Raw genomic sequence first — 23,332 nt, forward strand, 5'->3', positions numbered from 1 at the left:
TACTGCTTAATCAGGCTAGAAGTGAGGTACTTATCTTGATAGCAGAGATTAGGAGGGTTGCACATTTTTTGTTATCGCACAGCTTTGTTGCACAAAACAGAGCTCCCACTGTCGCAATCTGGATGGGGTATTTCAAAACATGAATTAAGGATTAGTCCTTGGCGCTGATTTATGAGAAAATACCAATGCCACAGAGGATTTATAACCCGTGTAAATGATTCATGGAGTACATGTTTTACGAGATGGGTCCTCAGCGTGTGTAAACTGGAGCATGGCCTTGATGCGCACGCAGCAGTGTGAACTGCCTGGGCTGCCTTAGAAAAGCAATGTCCTGGGAGAGTCCCACTGGGATTCCTCCTGCCCCTCTGCCCACTCCCACACCTGACACGTAGGCTTTGGGAGAGTCATCCCTCTTGGGGTGGGGGGAAGCAGTAGCGCAGACCTGAGCTGTGACGATGCATTCACATAGTTTAGCGGGCATGGTAGTGTTGGGTTGATGGTTGGCCTTGATGATCTCGAAGATCTTTTCCAACCTTAATGATACTGTGATTCTGTGTGATTCTATGATTCTGTAATACCCATGTAGCCCTGTAGAGGGAATGCTTTGGTAAGACTTCAATGAGGCTAAGTAGCGCTGGGTTCTATCGGGGACCAAATTAATTCTCTGTGTCACCTGCTGAGTTCAGGAGTTAACATCAAGAGCAATTTTACCCAGTAGGTTCTTGGGTTTTTTTCTAAAATTCTTGTCATGCTATAATTCACCTTAAAATTTCATCCCTGACTGAAGAGGGTGGAAGTGTCCATTTCCATTTGATTCAATGCAAGGGATAGGCTTTGATGCTGTCTTACATGGGCATCAAAAGCTTAAGATGACATGCATATTAAAAGTGCTTTTCAGCGGCAGCTTGCAGAAGGCCCCTGGCCAGGTGTAACAAAAGGGAATCTGTAGCATGCTGTTTACCAACTTCTCCTACATCTCATCTTAAATTGGCACAGGGAAATCCTAACACCTTCTGAACAACAGCAGGAAAATGGGTTTGTCCACTAAACCTAAAAAGCACATCAAAAATACTCTGACAGTATGCATTGTGTTGATTAAAAATCTGCTTGCAACACTGGGTTTGCTATTGATCATAAAACTGTGCACTGACCTAGTCCTAGTCCAGGATCATCTGGGCTACAGACATTTTCTGTTACCCCCAAGCTTCACCCCCCTGCTCTAGCACTGCTGCCTTGCCTTTCCAAGCTAAAGGGATTTTCCTCTCCTGCAATGCAACGTCCATCTTGAAGGGAAGATGAGGGAGCAGAACAGGTGACGACACATGGTGTCCACCCGACTCAGGTCTCACTCACTGAAACCTGCTGACCCCATCTCTCTCTCTTCATTGCAAATGGAGGAGTGTTTCACTGGGTGTTTGTCAGGACCAGACGCCATCTGGGCATCCAGCAGCTTCAGTGCCACCTCCAGAGCATACAGACTCTGGATGCCCAAGCACAGCAGGTCACCATGCTTCAACAGCCACCTGGACACCATAATGACAGCAGACCCCTTGTGGATGGCAGCACGGTGGATCTGTGCCTTTGACTTCTCTGAAAGCACAGACATACCCACCGAGTACTGAAAGCAAGGCTCAGTCATCACACTGGCTTCCTCTGTGGATATTCATAACGTCCTCGCTTCTGCTGAGGAGCCCCCCTGTCTGCTGGGCGCAGGCTCTGCAGAGGCATCAATAAAGCTCAAACTTTGCAAGGTTTCACCTAGAAAAGACAGCCTTTCTTGGAAAAAAAAAAGATGCAGGAACCACTAGTGAGGCTCAGCAATATACTCCCTGGCCTGGGTACTGCCATGGTGTAGCTGCAGCCATGGTTGTGGTGCAGTCACTGGAGGCTTCTCCTCCCCTGCTGACTTTGGCCAGCGAGGAACCATTGCTCTGTAGGGTCCCCCTGCTCTGCTCCTCCTTCCCCCAGCCACCCGCCAGGGATCTGCTAGTCAGATCACCGCTTGGGAGGGTCTGGGAGAAGCACTTTCCTCTTCCTGTGGGGAAGGATGTGATTAAAGCCTTGTAAATAAAGGCTTGGCTCGGAAAACTTATGGGTCCCTTCAAGACACAATGCAGCCATGAGCAGGGGTGGCATGCCCCATTAGAGCGGGTGCTACCTTCTGGTGGCCTGGCTCTGGGTGGTGATGGGGCACAGTCTGATTATGCACTGTGCTGGCCATGGCCCATCTGGGACCTGTCAGAGGGGTCCCAGACCCAGAGGAGCAGTGACCCCTCGGCACAGACACCTGCTGGTTTCCACACCCCAAGGGCTGAGTCAAGAGGGGCTGACCAGCCATGGCCAGGGCTGTGCCTTCTGGAGAACTGCCACCAAGGTGGGCACCCAGGTCAGAGCACAGCTCTGGGTGGCCCCTGCCTGCTTGGCACAATCCCCCCTGAAGGGAGCAAACAGGCCTCACCGCCGGCTCGCAGAACCCGATTCCCTCCTCTCTAGGGAACTACTCTGGTGTGGGTATGCGCTAGGGGACATCGTTGTGTCTATGCGGCGTGTTACCAGGGATCCATCCCCTGCTTATCCCACATGAAGTGAGCGAGTGACCACACGCTGTCCTAAGCTCCTCTTATCTTTCTAATAATAAAAGGATAGAAGATACTTTGGGAGAGAAGGGCTAACAGCACCCGTGGAGGGGATGAACTCCATCAGGGGCAGGGAAGTCCTGCTATTCTGCTTCAGTAGGGAAAAAGCAGTCACCTAATTTTGTGTATCTGGGCTCAGAAACCAAGGAGCACGCAGTCATATGGAAAAACATCCAAGAAACTGCAGCTTTACTGACTGAGACTGAGGAAAATAACAGTAAAAGGCAGGAGTTGCAGTCCTCCATCCTGCCCCGTTCCGATGTTCCCTCCGTGCACAGGCCGTCTGCTCCACATCCCACAGTCTGGCATCAGATTTGATGTTTCTTTACAGCTAGAGTGTTATCCTAACCAGCTCTCCAGTGTGGTCAGAAATCTGAGGTTGCACTGGGTTACCCCTGGAGTCAAATAATTTACCAAGGCTCCTCAGGAGCACAAAGCCAGACATCCCCGGGGCTTTTTAAGGATACCCATGTGGGAAATAGCTGGCAGCACCGCTCTGTCCCGGCGCATCTTTCATTTTCACAATGCGAGACTGGCCAAAAGCAGCCTACAGAGAAACAGCACAGCCGAAGGAAAAGTGCATTAGACTAAAAGTCAGTGGATATGAGGCAAGGATATAGGAAATCTGCCTACGTGTTGCCTAGGAAATCCACTTTACGAACTTTCTGTACCCTCTACCGGGTTCTGTCTGACGTGCGCAGAAGTGATGGTGGCACGCGTGCTCATGACATAAGGACCAGCAGGACCTGGGCAGATTTTGCCGAGGAATAAGCGGTGTCTGCGTCCTCCCCGCACAGCCCACGCGGGGCCGAGGTCTGAAGGATGCGCCGGCAGGGATGCTGGAGCCGCCTCCTTCAACCGGGAGGCTCCGGCCGAGCCAGGAGGGACCGGGGACAAAGGCGGCCGCCCCGGGAGCGGAGGGCCGGGCCCCGGCGACAAAGCCTGTGGCGGAAGGGGGGCGGCAGCGGAGGTGCCCGGGGAAACCCCGCTCCGCTCCCGGCCCGCGGCGCCGGGTCCCTCCCCGCGCCTGGCGAGAGCGGGGCCGGGGCCGCTCCGGCGCCGCTTTCCCGGCGGGCGCGTTTTCCTGACTGTCCAACCCCGCCCTTCCCCGGGCTGGTGCTCCCTCCGTTAGTTTTTCTCTAAAAAAAAAGAACAAAAAAACACAAAACCAACAACAACAAAAAAAAGGCAGAAAGGGAAGACCCGGGGGGGCCGCGGCGAGCCAGCGGGCAGGGCAGGGCGGCGGGCGGGGGAGAGGGAGCGGCTCCGTCCCTTTGTACCTGCCGTTTGAAGGCGCCAGGCGGCCCCGCATTGGCTGCGGCGGCCGCGGCTCCGGTAACCCGAGCCGGCGGCGGGGCGCGGCGCACCGGGGCCCGGCCAGCGCCCAGCCCGGCAGCCAACGGGGCGGTGGGGAGGGCGGTGCTCGGCCCGGCCCGGTCCGGCCCGGCTCGGCTAGGCTCGGTCAGGCCCGCAGCCGGCTCTGCCTCTCCGCCGCTCGGCTCGGCTGGGCTGGGGCAGGGCCGCGCCTCCCTGCCCGGCAGGAGGTGGGACCGGCCCGGGCGCTGCCGCCCGCCCCCTCGCTCCCTCCCTCCCTCGCTCCCTCCCGAGGGCTGAGCCGTTCCGGGAAGGCGCCGGCTCCCCCACCGCTCCTCGGCAGCGCCGCACCGGCATCGGCCGCCGCCGCGCCGGGCTCGGCCCCACGTCGCCGCGGGTCTTCGGGCGAGCCGCGGCGGAGCGGGGCAGCGGCGGCGGGTGCACGGCCTCCCGCGGCGGGCAGCGGCGGGGGGACCAGTGGACGGAGCGCCCGGTGACGGGGGGGGGCGGCCGCCGCGTAGTTGTTTTGCCCGGGGTAAGTTGGCCGATCCCCTGCGGAGGCTTCGCTGGGAGGGGGCAGCGCTCGGCTCCCGGCTCCCCGCCGCCCCCAGCCTCCTTGGGGGGGGCGCCTGTTTTTTCCTTTTTTTCTTTTTTTTTTTTCTTCCCACTCTGATTTGGTTGTGGGTTTTTTTGGTGGGTTTTTTTTGTGTTTTTTTTTATTATGGGGTCTGTGGGGGAGCAGATCTTCCAGTCCGGTGATGCTCTTTTTCCTTGTCCAACGCTCTGCGGAGAACTATAATATTTCTTCCCCGAGATGCTGCAGTGAATTTTAGTCCCAGGAAATCAGGCGAATAAAATAATCCGAAATAACCCGAACCAGTTGTTACCGTCTGAGAGCAAACGCTGCCTAGGCACAGACGATGGCAAAAAATTCCCTGGAAGGGTCTAAAGAAGACCTGAGCAAAATTTCGGAAGAGGAGATGCTGAGGTGGAGCAAGGAAGAGCTGGTGAAAAGACTGAGGAAAGTGGAGAATGAAAAGATGAACTTAATGGTGGAACACGGCAACTTAATGAAGGACGTGAACCGGCGGCTGCAGCTCCACCTGCACGAGATCCGCGGGCTGAAGGAGGTGAACCAGAAGTTGCAGGACGACAACCAGGAGCTGAGGGAACTCTGCTGCTTCTTGGACGACGACCGGCAGAAAGGCAAGAAGCTGTCGAGGGAATGGCAGCGCTTCGGGAGGCACACGGCCAGCGTGATGTGGAAGGAGGTGGGCATGTACCAGCAGAAGCTGAAGGACCTGGAGGCGAGGCAGGAGACCCTCCTGCGGGAGAACGTGGAGCTGAAGGAGATGGTGCTCATGCTGGACGATGAGCGGAGCGGGCCCGGCTCGCGGAGCTCCATCGACAGCCAGGCCAGCCTGACCAACCTCAACGGCGGCTCGGCCACCAGGGACGTGGGGGACGGGAGCAGCACCTCCAGCACGGGCAGCGCGGGCAGCCCCGACCACCATCACCACCACCTCCACCACCACAAGGCCGGCGACAGCAAGGCCGGTGCCATGCGGAGGTCCATGGACGACCTGTCCGCGCCCCTTCACCACCGGAGCATCCCCAACGGCCTCAATGGTGAGCCTCTCCCCACATTTCCCCTCCATGTCATGCCCACCCCTGCCCATCCTTGGTGACCTCTGTGGAAGAGCAGCCCTGGGGACCGGGGAGGGCCACCCTCCCCGTGCGGGGGTGGTGGGAGGTAGTGGTGTTCCTTGGCTGTGTGAATCGATGTCGGGGGCTGAGGAGGGTTGGAGCCTTTTTTATCTGGAGGGCTGGTGTTTGGTTTGGTTGGTTGGTTTGTTTGGGTTTTTTTGACAAAAAACAGCCCGAGTTTTCAGGGTTAAATAAACACTGATTTTTCTATCTCTTCCCCCTTTCTCTCTCTCTCTCTCTTCCCTTTTCAGTATTTTAGTTTACGTTTGGCTTATTTGTTTGCTAGTCTGATAAGATTGGTAAAAAGCCTGGCTGAGATTTTGGAAGGTCTGAGCAAGGTGCAGAGTTGCCCCACAGAGCATCACCTGGTAGCTCCATGGGTGCTCGGGGCAGGCCGGCTCTGCCATGCTCAGCAGTTTTGGAGAGGTGCATCTCGGCTTCCCCTCCCCTTCGCACCCCCGCTGCGTTTCAGAAACAGGAGGTTTGTTTGTAGAGGAGAGATTGCTCTCAAAGGGACGCTGTACTCACAATTTTGTTCAGCCTAGTCATGAAAGTTAGAAACAAGCTCCACCGTGAAATCGTGCCAAGCCTCCTCTGACAGTTTGTATTCAAGCAAAGTTTCTCCTGTTGTTACTAATAGTGATTAGGCATTAAAAGAATAATATTGGAATGTCTTTAAAATGGAGATTTTTTTTCTCATTTGAAACGAACAAGGCCAAATACTTGACTTCTAGAAGGAGTAGTTTGGCCAAGAGGGTTCAACCAGGCACCAACCTAATTAATTCTTGTATGTAAGACTCCTTTTAATGTTCTTAATCCTCTTTTCCAACCAGAGAGGACTATTTTCTGGTTGGGGTACCCTTTCCCTCTTCCAAGCACAGAGATGGGGCTGGAGCCCCAGAGGTTGGCTCCGACTGGTGTCAGCAGTGGATATGTTTGCCAGATAACCGTGCCTTCAGCTCCCGGAGCTTCTGGTGGTCTTGGTGGGACCAGGGAGTGCTGGTCCTTTTTTTGGTGGTTTACGGCAAGTCCTTATGCTCCAAGAGGTCTGACGGCATGCAGCACTGATCAACCCAGTTCTCAAGTACTGGTGTTCATGAATTTGCCACGCGCAGTCCTGTTGTCACAGCTGTGTGTCTTCACTCACAGCTGGAGATGTTCCAGCCACCTTACCCAGTAGACAAGGGTGATCCAGTCACCAGATGTTGCAGGGTGCAGCAAGCATCTTTAAATGTTTGTTGTTCTTTCTGTCCTAGTGCTGTGTAAATCAGAAGTATCTGGTTTGTAAAGCTGCAGATAGCTTCTGCTTCTAGTGTGACTTGACTTTATTTTCATTAAAGCATTGACTGCTCTGCACCGAGGCCTGGAGAGGACTTGACAGATATTGAATGTGCTGGTTCTGTTTTGGGACAGAAGGGCTTTGCAGTTCTGGTTTGTGAACCTTAGACCACATCGCTTTTAGGTATCAACAGCTGACTAGGACAAAGCCAGTTGAATTAATTCCTGTTAACCCAGGGATATTGTGCACATGGGACACCAGCACCACCTCAGACCTGTTCCTTAAACCCGGTGTGAGGCACTGTGGAATTCTTCCTATGGGATTCAAGTCATCCCTGTCTGCATAAAGAGGAAAGACTGTGCTTGCAGAGCTCAGTCCTCGTTGACCTCCTCAAAAACTGGGTGCCCAGCAGCATCATTCGGGGGGGTCTGAAAGCTGAGTCTCATGTCCTACCCCCTGTAGGGTAAGTGCAGGGAGGGCTGGTAGAGCATCTGCACATGTATATGCTTCCATGCGTGCCTCTGCACCCTTTCCTCTGCTCCTGTACAGAAAGGAGGAGTATGGGCTCAAGCATTTCAGACGTGACCTTAGGTTTTAGTGACTTCTGGTTTTGGGGTGCCTGTGGAAGATGGTCTGTGTGGGAAGCACTGAAACTAGCTCTTTGCTGCGAACCTGCGCGGCTTCATTTCTGAAGATGTGACAGGTATGATCAGCACTTTTAATGCTAATAATCCTTGTAAAGATGCAAACAAGCCTGATCTCTCTACTTAGGTAGTGAAGCCGTAAAATGACTTGAATAGTTGTCGTTCTCAGATAGCATCGGTATTCAGCCAGGCCATTTCCCTGACTGCGCCTTTGGAAATGCCTCTCAATACACATGCAAATGCAAAGCTTATCAGGCCCCTTTTTTGGCTGACAGCGAGAAGTCTGGGAGGGGGGCTCGCCTGGGACCAAGCCGCAATTCTGTTAAGCCTGTGACAGGGTGGAAGAGCAGGGCAGGTGAGCGTGAAAGACAACCCCTGTGGGTCAGGTGGGTGGTGGATCTGTCACGGAGCAGCCCCGGCAGCGAGCAGCCTTCCGTGTCCCCTGGTGCCGTCTCTGCCACCCGTGCATGCAGCCCAGATGTTGGCCTTTTTATACTCTTTTCCTTATGATTGTTTTTTCCCACCCCAGGATAAAACAGAAGGGAGGAAGAGGAGAAAGCGTGGCCTTTCATTTTTAGGTTGCAAGCTTCAGTCTAGTTTGCTGTTGTCTCATAGCTTTAAAACATGGGATAACTAACCTGTGGGTGACGCGGAGACAGCCCAGCCCGCTCAGCGGACACCGCCGTGAGCAGCCCTGGTGTGCTTTCTTTGGTGTGGAGGCGGATCTGAAACGCAGAACGTAGCATCTGTAGTAAGAACACAGCGGAAGCCTTGGACTGACGGGTGGGGGCAAGGCGCGGTGAGCTGTTTGCTGGGGCATTTTTGCAATATGGAAAAGCTGGAAAGTCCTGAAATGTGCTGCCCCTGGTAGGGGTTATCAGTGGGGCTTCATGTGCTGCTCTGCTTTTCTAGGTATTGAGCGGGACTGTCGCGCTTGTTCCGTGCTTTTCTAAAGGAGTCAAGAGTATGGTGGCTGCTAAATGCTCCCAGGGAGGTACCTTTCTAAGGCAAACTTAGCGAGCAAAGGTGGATTAAATATTTCTCACTTTCTCCTCAGCAGTTATTTGGAAGAGAGTTGGTAAACCAGGGCTTGATTTATTGCTCCCAGTGATCCACTCCAGCGTGAGGTGATGAACTCTAGTTTTGTAGCGTGAATTCAGTATAAGTGGTACGAGTTTAAAAAACAAAACCGCAACCCAACCTGCGATCCACCTTCCCTCACTCTTCTGAAGTCTATTTACTTCTATAAACTGGCTTTTTGGAAGCTGATATCTGGAACATGATGGTTAATTATCTGCTCATGGAAGGTAAGGTAATAAGTATAACTGATAGTGTGAAAACAGCTAATATTAGATGACACATGTAATCTTCTGCAGCTCTGGATATTCTGCAGAGAGCCAAGAGGAAGTCTGAAAGTAAATGGTGTTTCCATTCTCCGTGTGTGAGCTGGGACCTGGGCTGTGGGACAAAGCTATATGATGGGAACTGGCCGGTTGCATCTGTGTTGAATGATATGCCACCATTCCCATAAATCTACCCACAGATCCAGGACAGAAATTGAGGCACAGTTGCTGTGTTGTGCTTGTGAGTGCTGTGGCTTTATGTTGTATGCACGGCAGGAGTGTGTGTCTGCCCATCTGGGTTTAGGCAGCCTGGCTGGAGTGATACCCGTTGGCACTGGCTGGTTTCTGTGAGAATAAAGTTTCCAAAAAACTGGATTAAAAAAAAAAACAACAAACCAACAGACAAACTTGTTGGGTGATACTAACCTGACCTGGTGGAAGGAAAAAGCCTTCAAGTACTATAGGATATGTCCCTGGACTGTGAGGTGTGTGGGAACTTTGGGAGATCCCTGAGGCCAGGGCACTGGCTTCCACGGGTTTTAGCCTTATCTAGATGTGACTGGGACAACTGTTTATCCATCTACAAGCCTGGAGGCATATAGACTCACTAGCTGGTGATCTGCCTGTGACAAAGTCCTGTGCATGCAGGCAAAGCTTTCAGGCTTTAAGTTTTCTGCTGAGTTGTTGTTAGAACTTCACCTTCCCCTGAAGCTCTTTGCTCTGGGTTCCCGAAATGGGCTAGGTGGTTTCCAGTGTGTCATTGACTTTGTTCTAGTTGTGTAAAATTCTAATGCATTTCTTTGTCAATGTGAACAGGATTTTTTTTTTTAAATAATTATTAAAAACATCAACATTTGAAAAGTGATCAGTGGCCTGGAAGAAAGCCATGGGTATGGCAGATAGCTTGTAGCAGAGACGTTAATCTATGGTCTCTCCCTGCTGACTGCTCCAATGGAAGAAGAATGGTCTCTCTGGGTGAGCGGGTGGGGAGATCTCTAGTTCTATTGATTCCCACTTGTAAATGTCCACATATTTACCTAGAGGGTACGATATATTGCAGTTAAAATGGTGGCAAAGAGAAATGACCATTCCCTGTGGGTTGGTATTGATTGGACGTGCAGCTACCCTGTACTTATTTCTCCTCTTCTTCACGTACCCTTTAGGCCAAAGTCCTTTGTTTTTATTAGTGTATTTATAATCAATATACATATTATTTACTATGACATGTTAATGAGGCCTTTGAGAAGAGAAGATGCAGGGGCAGAAGCAAAGGGTAAGGTTCATCCCATTTAATTTGAGGTATCTCCAATATAGACTTTAACATCTGCATCCCCTTGGGCTTTCTTTATTGGCCATGTGGAGAAAGGCACTTTGGTGTCCTGATTTATGTCACGTCTAATCCTCTGAACATTGTTTTAACTTTCTTTTTTTGATACTGGTATATTTAACCTGTCAATATTTTTGGTGCTGTAGGCTGCTACGTACAGGTTCCTTGTGATTAAGCCAGGAAGCCTGCTGTGGGCTGGTACACTAGATATAAGAACCTCTGTAGAAACACTTGTTTCCATCTCTTCTGTAAGTTCACTGAGTTCTGCTAATAGGTTTATCAGTGCTGAGGTCTCAGACACTAAGCTTGAGTTTCTTGTAGCCAGTAGTCGTCATTGGCCACTCATTCAAGGGGCTTCCGTGGACTTCTCCACTTGAAGGATCTTTGTTGTTCCTGCCTCCTTGCTGGGACGCTGCCTGTGTACCAGCTGGCTCGGTTCCCAAACTTCAGGGTAGTGGATGTCCCTGAAAACAAGGCTCAAGACACTTAAACTAGGTGCTAAAATTGGGCCATATCTGGAAATATATTCTCCATAGTAGTGTGTTCTAATTTTGTTTTCCTCTTTCAATTTTCTATGGAGATGTCTTGTTCTCAGATGTCCTGTTGAAGGGAAAAACTTCTATTGATTAAAAGGCAATTTTCTTTTGGCTTTTGATGGAATTATCCACTTACACCTGTCAAAAGCAATCAAAATAAGGGGAATAAACTGTTGGTTACATGTAAATGATTTGGTCCTCTGGAGGCATTTCATCAAATAAAGCTGAGGATCGAATTAAATGGTGATCTAATTAAGTGGCAGGCATGGGAACCCAAAATGCAGCCTTGGCAGGTGTTACACTCGGTGTGTGCGTGGAGATGAGGGGCATGAACACTAACGCTAACAGAAGCGTTGCCTCTGAAAGCTCGAGGGTTAACGCTTTTGTGGGGACAAGGCTGACCACATCCGTGCATCCTGGGCGATACTGGAGGCCCACCCCGGCAGGGATGCTTTGGGCTTTTTGTCTGGCCCAGCATGGCATCTCACACAGAGATGTCCGTGGCAGGGTCTGCTGATGTTGTCCCCTCAGGCTGGCCCTGTGGCATCCTTCTGTATTGGGGCTGCCCTTTGAAGATGCTCTGGGAGCAGAAGGATGGACAGTGGCTGATCTCACTGGTAGGCGAGGTGTAGGTGAGGTGTTTAAGCTGGCAAAAATGTCTGGTGCACATCAGAAGGTGTGGAGTGAGGCAAATGAAAACATTGGTAAGTCCATTTAACATACACTGAAAACGCTTGGCCCCAGGAAGGCTGAAGTCCTTTCCACGCTCACGGTCAGGCCTTAATGTAGAAACACGCGACGTTGCTCGCCTGGAACAGGGAAGGTTTGGGGGCTGCGCATCCAGTTTTCCCCCGAATTAACAGCGCCTGGCTGGGTTTGCTTCTGCGTTCTGTGTTTTTTAACCTGACTTTTTGTCTGCCAGCCAGAATTCATCCTGCCCTGTCGCCAAATGTCATCATCCCCTTGTGGTTAACTTGCTGCAATTCCTGAAACACTTGGCTGCCATAAAGAGTTATGTGCAGAGGTTCCTCCGTACGCGGAGCGGGCAGGAATTCGCAGGCAGTGCTGCTAGGCACTCGCACACGAACATGTCCACCCAGAGAAAGTTGACCCACTTCTGCAAATAGATAACTCCTGGCAGAAAAAGTAACACTGTCTCAGAGAATCTGTCTTTCCCTTGCCTACTGACTTGTGAAGCAAAAAGCAAGCGAGCTCCGTCTTCTGAACCAACAGCGATGTGAGCACAGCACTCCCCATCGAAACCAGAGTGCGTAAATCAGCCCTTGATCTGAGGAGGGCTTAAAATGGCCACAATTCATTTGTGTGGGTTGTTTTTTTTTTTTTTTTTAAATATAATGAGGGCTTTTGTTAGTGGATGAGGTGTGTGGAGTTCAGGACTCAGCTGCTCTTGGGCATTAGGAAACATTTATCACCATGGCAATTGGAGGCTGCTGTACAGGTTGTTTTGAACACTTTTCTAGTGACTCATGTCTGGGCTGAGACCGTTTATGCCAGGTTACTTCGGTCTCTGTGCATACAGGTATATGTATACTCTTCCCTCCCTTAAACTGCTTCTTGCCTTGCTGTTTGCCCCTCTTAGGAAGCTCGTTGCTTGTACTGACTTCTTACGTCTCCGAGCAATGGTGGTGCCAAATATTCACCTTACTTGGGGATGCTCCTGCAAAGGGTCTTTGTGAAAGACTGTCCTGGTGGAGTAGATTGCAGGTTATTTATTGGTTGGGTTGAAGACTGGGGCACTCTTAAGCACTGTGTTAAGTGCTGTCAGTATTGTGGCCGTGTCACCTGGCTTAGCAAGGGGCTGTAGACCCTCCACTTCCAAGGATCTTGTGGTGCGATTGAAGTGATCCTAAATCTGATGTGAATTATCTCCTCGTCTGCATGGGCTTCTCCTACAGGCTTGTAGGACGGGATGTCTCCTGTTTGCCTGGGGTGGCTGTGGTGGGAGATGGCTGTGCCGTCTGTAGCAGAGGGAGCACCGGCGGCGAGTGCTGGGCTTATGGCATCAGGGCTTCGGCCAGCTGTAAGCTGCAGTCGCAGGGGTGACACGCTAGCTGTCTTGTGCGGTTGTGTCAACCCTGGCTTGCTGGCAGAATTAGTTCAATCAAAGCTGGAGTGCTCTGAAAAGCCCTTCAGATGTTGCTCTGTCCCTCAGCTCTGTGCAGTGACGCTCAAGACTGCGTGCTGCTGCCTTTCCCCAAATCACCCCCAAACTCCTCTGCTGCTGGGGTTTCATTCGCGTGCAGGGGGGTCAGCGGCTATCCACTACTTGTGGGAGATGGAGGACGTAGCGTGTAGCGCAAATAGATGGAGCAGGGCTCAGGCTGGGATGCAAGAGGAGATACTTTGCTGCTCTGTCAAACCATCTCCAGGGCAGTAGGATGCTCCAGAGCTGCCTATGCCTGGGGCTTTGGCAGCCGTATCTGACCTGGCCCTGCCTTCCCGGGACTACGAAATGAGGGGCTGAGAGCCCCGCTTTGGTGCGGCGGGGAGAGCTGCGGAGCGGGCGCTGCTCCGTCATCGCGCTGTGCAAGACCCATGGAGAGGAAGGGAGCAGGCAAAAGGACCACTCAAAGTAGAGCAGTAAAACCAAACCATCATTTCAGAAAAGACAAAAAAGTAAGCCTTACAGCATTTCCAGTCCCCAGAGCTTAATATTTCTATGGAAACCAATGCAGCAGGAGGTTTGCTGTCAGTCTCTGATATAGTGGGGTTGACTAGATTTAAAAAATGTTTGTCCTTCCCCACATCTTCTGTCCTGGATCATCTGAAGACAGGTTGCTGTGTGTCACAAATGCAAGGTTAAAACCTGCATTCCTGGTTTCTGACTCGCCATTAAGTGCTAAGCAGCCTCTGGAGGGTTGGCATCCATCTTTCGTCTGCAGTTTTTTTACTTGCTAAGGTACATTTCATTCAGTCTATGACACTTATTGTTAATGCCTTGCCCTATAAATGCCACTCCTGTGACACTGTGCTCCTTGAAGGATGGCTGTGACTTTGTATCAGGCCATGCACTGTTTATTGGTGTGGTACATCTCAGTGCCCACTGAAGTTACTGTGGGGACACTGTCTGACTTGAATGGAGTTAGGACTTGGACTCTTTACACTTGCTTTAGTCATTTATTCAAAGGAGATCCATAACATCTTTAATCTTCAACAGTGGACATAATCTGGCCTATTTAGGTGATAGGTGAAAAATCTGCTTGATTTTTGTGTAGCCACAGGACTACCCTTGGTTATATATGTGCAGGTATTTACCATTGTTGTGTTGATGTTTTTACTGGTTTCCCCCCATTTTTGTTTTTAGCAGGATCTACTAGAACTGGCTCCAGGACAACCTACATAAAAGTCCACTCTTTTACGCTGGAGTAGCATCGTCAGATGCTAGCAGAGTATCAGTAGTGAAAAACAATTCCTTTTGGTTGATGCTGAATCTTTTTCAGCTCCCAATAAAGGTGTTAAGAAAATCTTATTTTTCTGTACAATCTTAAAGCATTGTTGTGATGTACCCTATTCTTTTGTCTTCCTGGTTTCCTTTTCTTATCTCCTTTACTGGGTTTTGCAGTCTCATATTTATATATTTCCCAGCAGCTGAATATAACTTTGATCTATGCTTTGGATCTGCGGAGCTTTTAATCCCTTTCCACTGAGCTAAAAGCTTGTTTGCTGTTGAATGTGATACATAACTATAGGTTATATGATCTTCACCAGTGGCTCATGCATTGCACAAAGATGGCATATTGTGAAAAACGCTGATAAAATGTCCCCTTGTTCGTTTTCCTGATTGCTACTCAAACCCAGCATAGGACTAAGTCAGTTCTTCGCTCCTGTGCAGACTGCTGATACACCTGTCTTTTGCTGTTACATAAGTACGTGCTTTATTTCAGTTGTTCATTAATTTCTTCGTTACGTTTATTTTTGAGACTACAAACCAGTTGAGTATTTCAGCCAGTGCAGCAGGCTTTGTGTCTTCCAATTCTGATAACACTTGTGGTGTTTTCCGTTTCCATTCTCTTAACTGCTTGTTACACCTCTTAAAATATGGGGATCACTTTTTAAAGCCTGTGCATTTATTCCTCTTTGACGATAATGTACGTCTTGTTTGTGGATATCTTCTCCTCTGGAGTGGCTGCAGGTTTCACCTCAGGAAAAATAATGATTTCTGCAGCGCTCAGTCCTCCAGGCCTTGTGGATGTAGCTGCACGTATGTGACTGTATTCAACCATGTGAGCAGTTTATTTGGAAGGCTCCCATGCTTGTCTTCTGGCCTCTTGTAACAAAATGCAGTCCTCTTTTTACCAGGTCAGCTAAGACTGTATTGTTTTAGGTGTAAGCTTTAAAATAACAAAAGGATGGATGGTTTTGCAACTTCCAGCACTGAACTGGGACGCAGATTTGGTGCACTTTCTCATTGTAACGTGACTTTCTGATGTAGTCTTAGGTACATGACGTGATCTGTGGTTCTCCTTTTATATATTTCCTTTGTCTCCTCCAAGTTACTTGTGGTTTGTTGGGTCATTTATAACATGCTCGTACAGTGCTCAGTGGAATTAGGCCCTTACTTCAGATGGAGCCTCTAACCATCGCTATGGTACTGGTGATAACAAACAACTCAGGTTTTCAGTTATAATGAGCTAGCAAGGAAGGAGCAGCCTTTATAGTAACTAAAACTCCAGACATTTCTAATTCTCAATTTTGGAGTTGCTTCAAATCCTGTTTCAGCTTCACTGGGATAAAAGCACTTCACGTGTTGGGGTGCTTGCTTTCTGTATATATACTTCTTGGGACTGCAGGATGAAGAAGTATAGACAGTCTCCAGCCAACTGTCAAAAATAGAAACTTGTCAAATACTAATTCTTCTTCCAGATGAGAATACAAGGAGCAAATAAGGCAAAGGCGGTGTTTGCCTCTCCACAGCCGGAGACAAGTGCAGAAAGACGCTGCTGCTGTCACAGCAACAGGTTACCTTGATATCTTTCAGAGAGCGGGGACAGCATTTATTGCTATTTCAGCTCATCCCATCTGCGTTGCCCAGTTGAGTATCATATTATATATGTGTATTTAAAATGCTGTTTATCTGGCAACCTAGTGCAGTTGCAGCTGAGGTGAAGAACCACGACTGTGAAGCAGACGGGTCCTTGTTGTCACGTTGCTCCCCGTGTCACTGCAAAGCAGCACTGTCTTTGCCATAATTGCTGAAGACACCTTTCGTCTTTCCAATTAAATTCTTACCTGATCCCTTGATTGCTCTATTTCTGACGCTAATAATTTGGTAGCTCCTAACAAGCCCCGACTGAAAAGTCATCAAAGTCACTCCTGGGTGTGAACCCCGTGTTTCTTAACCACCTTTGGCTTTTATTCCCATTTGCGCAGTGGAATTTGTAGGGAGGATCTACTTGTCAGCGTATCACCGAGTTGTTAGGAGGGTGACGAGACTGCAGTAACTCTTCCTAGGCAATTATGTATGAAAGGTTGTCAGTATGAGTAGTATGGGAAGTTGAAAGCCTTAATTTTCATTTGGAATTGAAACCCTAATGACTTTCCACTCCCACAGCTCATAAAGACCTTGTTTCAGCCTCAAGTTGACCAAGAAGAAGGGGAGTGCTCTTTTATGGCAGACTTTTATGCGCAGAATTTTTATGAAAAAGCAGATTTATGAGTCACTGTTCTTTGTATAAAAGATAATTACTGGAGTATGAACCTCAGAATAGTGACAATTTGTGACCTTGCCGCTAGCCATGCAGTGCGAGCTTTTGCTTTCTCTCTTTTCAATTAGTTAAGTTAAACAGCATCTTCGTTTGAAAGGACTAATTATATTCCTGTTTGTTGTTTGCCTTATACGTTAAATGTTTTCTATATGTAAAGCGAAGCAGCAGGGAGGGGGAGAGAAAGGATCATCCCAAATGAATGCTATTAAATTATTTAAAATGATGGGTGTAGATCCTGTGGGGTTAAGTGGATTGTTGTTTTCAGTGACATCCATCACTCACAGCATAGTAAGGAAGAGAAACTGGATCACGCAAATTCTTTTGTCAACCCTAGGAGCATAACTGAGTTCTTCTGGAAATTTGTTCTTTAAAAACATGTTCCTCTAAACAGCAATGCTGTTTAATCTGTGCTTAAATGTAAAGCTCTGTGTTTATCCACTTCTGTGTATTTTGTTGGTTTGTTTTTTGTTTTTTTTTTCTCTAAGGAAAGGCAGCAGTTTGTAATGCAGTAGCATCCACTGCCCAGCGCAAGTGAGAGCTGTACGTAGCGGTGGCACATACAGGACACAGTCCTGCTATGGCTCTGCAGGGGCAAGTCAAGCGTTTGCACAACAGTGAGCGATCCAGAGCATCTCTGTTTCTGGGGATCCACCTGGGATACCTGAAGGGCATCTTGCGTTCAAAGGACAGGTGCTCGGCATTTTCAGAGTAAATATTCTGGATGTGATTCAGACTTTGCTCTTGGAAGTATCTGAGGTGACTAGCTAATTTTCTTGGCCATGGGGCTGTGTTCTTGAGAAAGCGTCGCTGCAGAGCTATAAATGCCCTCTGTCCATGACAGCGTAGGTCCAACAAGGTTTCTGATCCCACAGCTGTGGAAACAAGTCTGAGGAACGGATCATGTAAACAGCAGCTGATGCAGTTGTTGGAGAGGCCTCTATTTTTCCTTTCAGCCCATTATAGCATCTTGGCCAGGTTGGACAGGGAAGGTTTCCGATGGAAAATCTGCTGTCCTGTCCTTTTATTCTGCCTTATTTGGATAAAAATTAGAGGGCTGTCCTTTTTAAATTTTTTTTATTTGTGAGTTCAAAGTGAAGCAAATGCAGTATTTTTGGGAAAGGCTTGGAACTGGCCCTGTAAAAGGAATGTTATCTAAAGCATAAAACTCCCTGACTGTGTTATGTTTAAGGATGGCGATATTTGAATTTGACCTTTTCTTTTTAAATGAGAGATTTCGTATCTGGATTTAAACCAAAACCATATGAAACAGAAAGGGACAGGGTTATTCTGTTGAAACCAACATCTGTAGAGCTGGAGGGAAGGGCTGCGCAGCATGGAGTGCGTGGCCTGGCATGGGGGGCCATGGAGGTGCCGACCTCCTGGACCTGCTGCAGGAGGGTAGAAAGCAGGAGGGCAGTTGTGGGGAGAACTTCCTGTCAAGCTCACATGAAGCTTTCATGCAGCCCTTGTGCTGAGCTGGGAGGGGAAGATGTCCTCATGGTGGGTGAGGAGTGGACAGCAAGAGTTGCCTGCCTAGCTCAAGATGGAGTTGGAGACCACCGCAAAGGGGTACGGCAGCAGCCCGAAGGAGGAGATGGAGTAAATGAGTCCAAAGATGTGGTTTGGGAGCTAGCTGTTATTTTTAACAGCCGATTTCATTGAACTGGAGTGAACTCCCTCCAGCACAGCACTGATGATGGTGCCTGGAGCTATAAAGATTGTATTTTGATCAGCAAGTCAAAAGCGAGTCTACCTCTAGTTATGAATAAATTTTCAGAATTGCGAGCGAAGAGATCCCAGAATAATAATGGGCAGAAAAAGTTGCCTGAAGGGATCAGTTTCCTTGATAAATGCTGGAGGAGGTGTAGACCTGAACTTTGCACTCCTTCCCATCTCAGCTTTTTAAAAATGTGCAAACAGATCTAGTACCCAAGTTTTGAACCTGTTGAAATCCTGAGCAGACATAATGCAAGATGGCAGGAAAACCAATAATGATGGAGGTTTGAAAATACAAATGGTTCAGTTGAAGATGTGTGGGATAAATGAAGAAAAAAAAGTGCCTGTGTGTCCTGTGCTGTATATCCTTGACCCAGTTGGTTATTCAATGATGAAGTCTGATCTGTATGTTTCAAATGACAGATCTGGGTTCTGAAGTGCTTATGATTAGATTAAGACTGTGTAGTAAACCTTAATGGTGCATGAAAAGCTACTGCTGGATTTGCAGTAATACGTGCTTTTCTGCCTTAGAACAGCACGAGCAATACTTTATGATTGTATAACTCCTTCCAGACAAGGAGTCTAGGAGTTCTTTGTAAACGCTAATGAGTTTGGCCTCGTAGCATATTTATAAGCCCGAGAAGTAGCATTATTTCCCTTTTTTATGGTTTGGATGTTGACTAGCCAAAGTATGCAAAAAGCAGGCAACAGAGCTCTCGCCTTCTGACCCTCAGTCCTGGGCCTTATCTGCAGGACTCGGTAGGCTTTCTAAGTGTGTCTGAGGCATGCTCAGAAATTTACTGCAGATTCAATCCAGCAAAAGGGTTGTTTTTTGTAAACCTCTGGGTATCCATTGTAAAGTGAAAGGCATTGTAATTATTTAATGGTAATTTCTTACTTGCCTTTTCCTTCTACAGCAACAGAGATTGAAGCTAATCCTCTACTGGAATGAAATCAGTTTGGGCATTATGAATACCATTTCCTTGCCTAGAACAAAGAGGCAAAGGTAATGTGGATGAAAACTCCAGTTATGTTTACATGGGAGTTGCAGGTGGGTGAGGAATGTGAGGTCAGCCGGGACTGGGAGCAGATAATTGCCTGTGTCAAAGGGCAGTGAGAGTGATGCCTGTGAAAAACGCCTTGCAAAGTAGGTGGGATCAGGCACTGTGATGGGCGCACTCAGATTTTTCTCTAGCAGCTTCTTCAGATGTTCATCCCAGAATGTCTTCACTATTTGTACAGATTTATGTAGTGGGATGTTCTGCAACACGAGCATCATGTGGATTGTAGATAAATTTTATAAATGTTTTGCATGTGAATTCAGTGTTTGGTAACAATTGCCAGAAGGACGGTTCTAGAGAGAGAAGTCCCTCTTTAGCTGTAGGATCAGCATATGCAAGCAGGCATTTCACATACTGCTTTTGCATTCCTAACCTGAAAAGCTGCTTCCAGATCTCAGCACTTTTTCAAGGACTGGAGACCTGTGAGGATCTCAGCTGTAAGGCTCTAGCTGTGGAGGTTGTGACCTTCATGATGTGAGTATACATCTACCAGCAGACTTGGTTATTAGAATGAGCAGCATTTGTGGTCTCAGATATTCGCTCTTTGCCCCAGGTGGTCAAGCCAGGAGATAAAGGGGCTCCTGGAGCTGTTTTTCAAGCTCCAAGTTGGATGGGATGGTGACTGTAGTGGAAGTTTGGTGGTGTAGATTGGAAGCAGAACATACCTGTATTTTCTACAGTAGTTTTATTAGAAAAGACTTGGGGAGTTTCCTAGGGACATTTACATGTGGTTGATTATTATTTTGTTGGCACAATGGAAAATGCAATAATAAGCTAGTTGGCACGTGAAAAAAGATACAGATTTTCTTTTTTTCAGAGGCAACTGCTTTGTTTACTCTCCATCTTTCCACATGTAGATCAGACTCATCTCAGATTTTGAGATGTTACCGCACTGAAGAAGGCCATTTTTTGGGGCTTTTTATATCCAGTCAGTCAGCAGAGTTATACCAAGGGTGAATTTGGCTCGTGGTCTTGTGCTATGCGGGTTATGACCACGTGCACATGAAGTGAGTTGTTTGATTTCCATCAAATTGATATTAAGCATATGAATGGCAACTGGGGTCTTAAGCAAGAGGAAGGAAAGATTTGAAGTGTGTGGCAATGTGCATTACCCAAATTATTTCAGGAAGACAATCAATCTCTGGGATATTTTTTCTACCGTGACATGCACAGACCCAGAGGTACGAGAGCTGTACTACACTGTGTGTTCTGGTGCTGAAGTTGTGTTCAGCGTATTGCTGCACTTGAGACATGTATCTCGCTGAGTTAAATGGCATTAAAACAGTTGACTGTGCCGTACAAATGGCCTGTGTTTTTTTGGCCTGATTCTGGTCTATTAAATGCTATATTGGCATGAGATCTTTTTCCTTATCCAGCTACTTCAGGAACACAACCTAGCCTTACCTCTTGAGCACAGAACAAAAGCTTTTCTGAAACACTGTTTGCTCATGGCTACAAATAACAAACCTCAGGTGATGAGCAAGAGCTTTTGGCAAGACAAAGCACAGTCATGCAGATGCACACGGTATTTCAGTATGTGACGTGGCATCCTTGCAGAGCTGGGAGCTGGAGCATCCTATAGAGAGGCTCTTAGTTGACTGTGCAGTACTTAATCTTTCTAATACAGCCCATAATGTGTAGTGAAAGATCTAGATATTTATCTGGGATTAGCCTACATAAAATGTTTGCACTGAGCAGAAACTAGGCCAGAATACCATCCTTTTGTAAATGGTGATGATGAATTGTGACCTGATCCAAAGTCTTTTGAGGTCAGAAGAGCCTTTGTAGCTCCTTCGGTGAATGGACTGTGGACCCTGAACTTTGGACTTGGGCTTAGTGGACCCTTTGGACTCCTGGACTTCGGCTTCGTACTACAGTCTATGTCTTTCAGTGTTCTTTTTGCAAAGAGGAAAGTATTAGTTTAAAAAAAAAAGAAAAAAAAATATCAACCCCAACCCCCAAGTACCCAAGCAATCATACCAAATAAGCAGGGTGCAATTAATATCATATTTGTAACAAACTCTCAGGTCGGCTAGTTATCAGTGCCTCCTTATGAAGAATAGCCTGCCTGCTTTTCCAAATCCCTGCTCTGCTAGCAGCGTACAAGGCATTTCCTGATGATTTATTATGGTAGGAGCTACAGAGTAATCCTTGGTAAATAGATTTATACATGTGACACTCTAGTGAATGAGAGATTTATACTTGGCTATTCCATTGCTGCTTATTACCATATGATGTTTCATTGAATGCAGTCGTATGTCTGCCTCCACTCCTTAAAGGCCAGAAAGGTTTCATGGTATTCCTATCTTCTTCTGCTCAGCAGAGCCTCACAAAGAGGGCACTTTCCAAGGTGACAGATGGGGTTTGTTGGTGCCTTTGTCCTTGGCAGGCCTGCTTGTGTGAAGGAAGCTGGGGTTTGGATGAGGTGAGATTGGCTGTTAGCGAAACTTGTAGTACTGTTATGCTGAAAAGTGGTTTAGAAGTTGAGCTTAACGTTGCCAGCTGCCTGAGCTCTCACAGGATTTCGTACTGCAGAACTGACCTGGTCTCATAGGCTCTCGGTTGGGAAGAACCTTGTAACTCGTACAGGTCTTATAGGATGTGTAGGTTTTTCCTCTTGATGAATTTAGTGTAACGTATTCGTTACACCAGCTGAAGAACAGAACAGAGTATTTTCTGTGACATCAGGAGGATGATTTAGATTTTTATTAGTGGGTATATTTCACCTCTTTTCTTTGGTACAGATGCTACTTTTTACTGCTACTATATACTACTTTTTTATTCAGGAAGCATTCTCATTAAGCTAAAATTATTCCTTTCCCCCTTTGGAAATCAATACTGTGTAAAATCTTTTCAAAACAGTGGCTTAAAGCAATGGGGTCTGCTACATTTTGGGAGATACCCTGGCTATGCTGTGGTCCGTGGCAAGACTTCCCTTGACTTCGGAAGGACTAGGATTTCACTCCTTATTTTCAGTTTGCCTGTAACTTTTCATTCCTGACTAGTGCATATTGCATCTTTAATGATTTCATTTTGACTTGGCTTTCAGAAACCGTGACCCTTTTTGTCCACGGTCAAGCCCTGTGTTGCCGCGCCCTTGTGCTCTGAGACCTCATTCATAAACATCTCTCCAAACACGGCTCTTTATCCCGTGTCCAGGGATGCGAGAGAATCCCAGACAATAGCGAGGCTGAGACAAAAGCAGCCGTTGTGGAGGGGGTGCTGGGGCAGGAGCGTGGAGGGGCCCGGGAGCCTCGGCGGGCTGGGACCATTGTGCCCATAATTGGATTTCTGCTGGCGGTGGCCAGCCGGTGGGAGTGGGAGCAGGACCTGCCGGGGCAGGCGTGCCCGCCGCAATAAACCTGGCAGTGATTGGGGGAGGCAGATGACCTTTAAAGCCCGTGTTGTTCAGCGAGACCTAATACGGTACGAACGCACCAGGTTGCAACTTTATTAGTGATTAGACACAGAGATAAGCTTCAGCACATTGCCTAATCTGCAGAGCCTAATTCCAGGCTTTGAAGCCAGGGATGCTGATGCAGACCGAGCGCCCGTTCAGTCTGAGTGTGCCAGAGTGACTGCAGACAATACGATAGGGAGTTTCTGGATAACTTGGCTCGAGGGCAGATTCTGATCAGCCTCTGCTCTGGGGGTGCTGGGGCAGGGCGGCAGTCACTGGAAGTATGGAATTGGGGAGAGAGTCACACCAATTGTTGCCTTCAAACCCAGCTTAACTTCTGTAACGGCTGATCGGAAGAGTATTCTTAGTGACAAAGGGTTGGTTCTTCCTGACAAAAATAAGGTGAAGGCTACAGCCTGAAGCAACTTACCAAGTGGAGTCTTTAAGGGGGAAGCAAATTCTTCCATATTCTTCCATTTTTCCACCTGAGGCTGTTCCTGGGTGCTCTGCAGCTATTCTGAGTTCTTCTCATCTTCTGGACAGGGTTTCCTTTCCTGCGGCCCAGGGTAAAAGCTTACATGGGTTTGGCCCATGGTGATTGACAGATGCTGGATGTTTTAGGCTGTGGCTGAATCCTACTAAA

General features: G+C 48.2%; 1 protein-coding gene across 1 annotated transcript in view; it reads left to right on the forward strand.

Annotated features, from left to right (window-relative positions):
* Nucleotides 1-3,323: 3,323 nt before the first annotated feature.
* CCDC85C (coiled-coil domain containing 85C) overlaps nt 3,324-23,332 on the forward strand; it is a 112,181-nt gene continuing 92,172 nt past the window's right edge. Inside the window, exon 1 of the mRNA XM_082000080.1 lies at nt 3,324-5,579. Within this exon, the coding sequence (XP_081856206.1) occupies nt 4,871-5,579 (709 nt within the window). The 5' untranslated portion in view covers nt 3,324-4,870. The remainder of the gene's footprint in view (nt 5,580-23,332) is intronic.

Source organism: Phaethon aethereus (genome assembly GCF_964289735.1).
Source record: "Phaethon aethereus genome assembly, chromosome: 5".
NCBI classification, from domain to species: domain Eukaryota; kingdom Metazoa; phylum Chordata; class Aves; order Phaethontiformes; family Phaethontidae; genus Phaethon; species Phaethon aethereus.